The 4,704-nt window shown below is 54.0% G+C and overlaps 1 protein-coding gene across 1 annotated transcript; it reads right to left on the bottom strand.

Moving 5' to 3' along the window:
• Positions 1-3,775: 3,775 nt before the first annotated feature.
• On the bottom strand, positions 3,776-4,625 carry CSUI_008012 (uncharacterized protein). The gene has a single exon (XM_068068152.1). The coding sequence runs from the start codon at positions 4,281-4,283 to the stop codon at positions 3,921-3,923; it is 363 nt and encodes a 120-aa protein (XP_067919865.1). The 5' UTR covers positions 4,284-4,625; the 3' UTR covers positions 3,776-3,920.
• Between the last annotated feature and the right edge of the window lie 79 nt (positions 4,626-4,704).

Here is a 4,704-nt window from a genome sequence, read left to right as displayed (position 1 = left end):
CCGCTGGGCTACCTTGCCACAGCACTGCTGCCTTCTACAGGCATAACAACTATCAGATCCGAAGTGCGAGTGCGGAAAACTAGACACGACAGTACGCCACCACACCCGACTTTGGTAAGATGATCAGCACAGCAAGACGCTCCAAACAGCCACGCAACGAAATTCTGGCGTCTCGTCTTAGGGACGAGAAGCACCTTCCGGGAAAACGTGAGAAGGGAACAGCCCTGCAGTATTTTGCTCTCCACGAACAGCTCCCGTCTTACTTGCATCACAAGTAGGGGCAGCGCTATCGTTTCAGGGCGCTGATGGGAACTCGCAACAGCTGTGCGGACACATGAGCGAGATGAGCCCGGGCACGCTGACCTCCCTGGGGGACTGACGATGTGGCTGTGATGGGCCTTGGCGAGGTGTGGCGCGCCATATTTCATAGCTGGTGGAGAGTACCGATGAGCCTACTGTGATGAGTGCTGTGCTGCCTGCCTGCGGCGTTACGGCGTGCAGTGGACCGTTGGCTTGCGACCGGTCGGACGCGTCGCTCAGAGTGCTGTCTGCGGGAGTGGCCGGTAGGTGGGAGGCAGCAACGAACTTTCGGAGTTGCCTCCCACCGCTACACGAGTTCCAGCTAGGCCTGTCGGCCTCCCGCAATCGGGGGGAGACTGACGCCAAGCCAGAGAAGCGCTCGGATCCGTGGCAGATTTCTAGACCATGCGACAAACAGAGCGACTGTTCTTCAACCTGGTCCTCACTGGCGCTTGCGAACACACGCAACACACATATCATCGCAGCTGCACATCTTCGTCAAATGCTTCGACGGCGCCGTGACGCCTGCACTAGGCCTTTGGTTCCCGACTGTCACCGATTTTCAGGAAACAGCTCTCTCATGCCTTATCTGGCCTTGCTTGAGTACTGAACCGTACTTTCGCTTGCTAAAACATATACGAGAGGAAAAAAGAAAGAGCTTTGGAAGTCCTCGGAAGATGACCTAATCTCCCGCTGAGACCTGCTGTGCTTGATGACAAGGGAGACGACACACGAAAGCCGACAAGCGCCCCTTCCAGTAAATGCTCGTCAGCCCGAGTTTCAACAAACACTACCACGAAATCTAGATATTACGAGGGCAACTTCATCCCTGTTCTATGGAGGTTACACCAATGGTAAAATCCCTTATTCCCAAGGCCACGGCCTTCAAGTAGTCTGTAGAGTCTAGCAGGCCCATTTGGCGCGGTAGCTTCGGGGCCGCCTAAGCTAGCTCTATAGTTCCGCTTGTAACCAGATTAGTATGCCTTCGTAAACTCGGTCTCGAATCGCTAAATCAGAAAGTCTGCGTCTTTTCGTGTAGAATATGTTTTCCCGACTAGATCGTTCGGAGTTACCTTTCCTGGCTCCGGTAGCCATTGCGAAGGTCTTCGCTTTTCACCTGGTCGGATCCATAGATCGACGAAGGGCCCAAAGTGAAACCCCGCGTTTGAGGGTAGTTGAAACAAAGTAAGCTACCTGTCTGTACCGGCCAGTATTTCTTGTAATAACATGTGGGCTCTTATATGAGACTACTTTGCAAATAGACTGCAAAAAGCTACGTAAATTACTTGTATATGGCTAAGTTAATGCTTTTGGATCAATCAGAACTCGAGAACTCTTTCTGTCTCACTCGGACTCCCGGAAGGACCAAGCGTCGAAGCGGAAAAACCTTATACCAGGAAGGAAGGAAGAGAAAAAGGTCGATAGTTTCCACCTGCATTACTTCGCACAGTGAGCCTCTCGCAGTGCGGAAGCTGTCTGGTTAAAGGAGATCCTTGAAAAAAGTCCTCTTTCATTCTTGCACCGTGACGACGTCTCCAACTGTCGTTGTCGGCAGCAACGTAAGCCTTCCCTTGGGGCGATTTCCCCGCTGAAACGCTACCTTCCCTTCTTCGTCTCCTTCTTCTTGTAAGAAAATATCGTCTTCTGCTGCGATGCTATCTTTTTCGTCCTCCTCTTCACATCATCGTTGTAGCACCCCTCTTTTAGATATTTCCCACGAGATTGCAGCTCACTCCGCTTGAATTAATGGACGACCGGTTCCCTCTTTCCTTCATGCTAGGAAAAGCTGCCCTCAGAGAGAGGTCTTCTCTTTCCTCCCGCTGGCCTCCTCTACCACAGTTTTGCACGCAACAACTGAACTGTCTGGAGCTCGGTGGCTCGGGGTCTCCAACTTCGTCTGAAAGAGGGTGGCGACTGCAGTCGTGCTCACGTCCCTTCCTCCATTTCGGTGCGTACCGTCCACTCGTTGTTTAGAGCGGGCTGTCTCTGTGCGCTGACTGCCACGACGTTGCTTTACTTTACCAGTGCTGCTGGTGGCCCCGGCAAAGAAATCTTCACACTGCGGACAACTGCGGTTGCTTGGAAAGTACAATGCGGCCCACGTACGTTTTTATCTCATGCTCCCGAGTACTTCAGCTCAGCTACCGGTATATGGGTGAAGACCACCTGGACCGGTTTTATGCCGCATACGCAGTATTGAGCACCCCGGTCAACACGAGCTGGGCCGCAATACATCTCCCATTCAGTCTAGAAAAGACCCAGAAGCGACTGTTTGCGGACAAATGACAGAAAATAAACGGAAGTGGGGTGGTGCTCAATGCAGTGTAAAGAGACACTTCAATTCACCTCGTGGTGGTCGTCCGGCTATTGCGTGCTACATTTTCGATTGGAACTTGGTTTGCGGCCTTCCTCGGAGTGAATCTGGCAACACAGTAAACTGCGCCGCCAGACGGTCGGGCTGACGAGATGTACGTGCGAGCTGACTGCTGACAAACTTTCTACTTACTGAACGAGGACCCCCGCACAATTCCTTCATATCATTGCCGTGTGAACGCATGATTTTACAAATGTGGTCCAAATGGAACACTTTTATAGTGTCTCTCTAGACAGACTGGTACAACTCGTCGGAGCGGGCAATAATTCCTCCAACATAAAACACGTCACGTACGACATGCTCACACTCCCACTCCCGGTAACGAGGGCTTGCTCACAAGGCGTGTCCGGCCTACGCTCCCTGTTTGGCGATTTGCCTTGCGGACAAGCTCTTAGTACCTCGGCTGACAGTATAGCACATCGTACTGTATGTGGTTTACGCCGGAGGACTTTGCGCATAGCGCGTGTACGCTTTCCCGGAGCACGTGAACACACCTACAAGGCCAGCTGCACACTGATTAAACTATATGCCGGGACGTAGCTTCGAGGTGGAGGGATCGCAACACCCTTAATCATCCTCGCTGCGTGATGACCAGAAGAAGCAGAAGACATCTGCTTGTCTGGTATGCTGAAAGCCGTTCACTTCCGAGCTCAGGCTCAACCGCCAGTGCTTGCATTTGAAATGAAAGCCAGCGTGGTCACTGCAGTAGACGGCCCATTGAGGGTCTGACGCCCCAAAAGTGCTGACAATCACATCGCCCTAAGAAATGTAGGAACTCAAAGTACACTTGACACAAGCCCGTCTCCGGTAGGTCAAGCCGCTTTGCGATGGCAAAGGAACCGAAGAAGCACGTCTAACAACTCGGCAGGCGTAGACGATCCGGGCATGACTAGACGTGGTGTACCCGCCCCTCCTGCGAACTGCTCCCTTCATTGGGGTGATCGCGCCGCCTTCGCTAGGGTGACGGACTTGCTGCCGCTTGCGGCGAGACTATCCCCCGAGTGTTTTGTGCCACCTGTGCCACCGGAGTCCGTCTTCGCACCGTGCCTTACTCCGTTGTATGGTCTAAGGTCCTGCAGGTGGACATACCCTCCCTGGGTCGCACCTTCGTTTGATCGGCTCGGGTTCTCTGTCGGGCGGAAGCCCGGTGTGGCTCTGAGATGTCGTCAGTGCTCACACCTGGAGCTTCTTGTCCTGTGTTGCCCGAGGACTGGCGGTCAATGTCGTACGGTGGGGTTCCATGACGCTATTGTCGTGTATGAATCACTGGGGCTGAGCTAAGAGATCTAAACCAGAGCTCCAGCTGACAGTCCACAAGCATCACGGGAGCAACGAAGCAATAGCACATGGTCCTACAAAAAAACACACAGCACACCGTCCCCGGCTCCAGACCGTCACTACACGACGCAGCAGTGGGCAGCAACCGGAGGGACAACGCCTGAACCATCGCCTCGAGGAACGGCATGTGACCTGTTCGCCTGAAGGGACGGTACATGATGCGATCACATAGAGGACCGCACATGATCTGATCGCCCGGAGCAACCTCTGCGAACCCTTTCGAACCCTTCCGCTGTCCGGGAGAGGAGAAGTCGGCTCCTGCCCTCAGCATCAGGTGTTAGGGGTGCACACAGACTGACTTAAGGAAATCTTCGCTCTTGCGCTAGTTTGGAGCGCGTTTGGCTTGCCAGAAAGGCAGCCTTTTACCTCTGCCGCCGCGGTCCCTGCGCCTCGTGAGCAGCTCACACTCCGCTGCCTCGCCAATCACCATTCGAGAATGACAGCGGACAGGAACAACTCGGATTACACGTTTCGCTACCTGCGACTGCACCGAGGACGTCTACACCGGGAGCGTGATCCGCAACCGGTGGCGGCAGAACTGATCTCGGTGACAGGCTCACGGTTGAGGTAGTTGCCCAGGCGCAGGCCAGTCTTCTACCCCCTCCGGTCTCGGTTTTTCGGAATGTTCAGAGAAATTTTGCAGTAAGAACCAGCAGTCAGCAACACACCCACGGTGTAACGCCCGCGCTTTG

The sequence above is a fragment of the Cystoisospora suis genome (assembly GCF_002600585.1).
Source record: "Cystoisospora suis strain Wien I chromosome Unknown contig_4375, whole genome shotgun sequence".
Lineage (NCBI taxonomy): Eukaryota > Apicomplexa > Conoidasida > Eucoccidiorida > Sarcocystidae > Cystoisospora > Cystoisospora suis.
The sequence above is the reverse complement of the archived record's forward strand: the minus strand, read 5'-3'. Positions and strand labels throughout refer to the sequence as shown.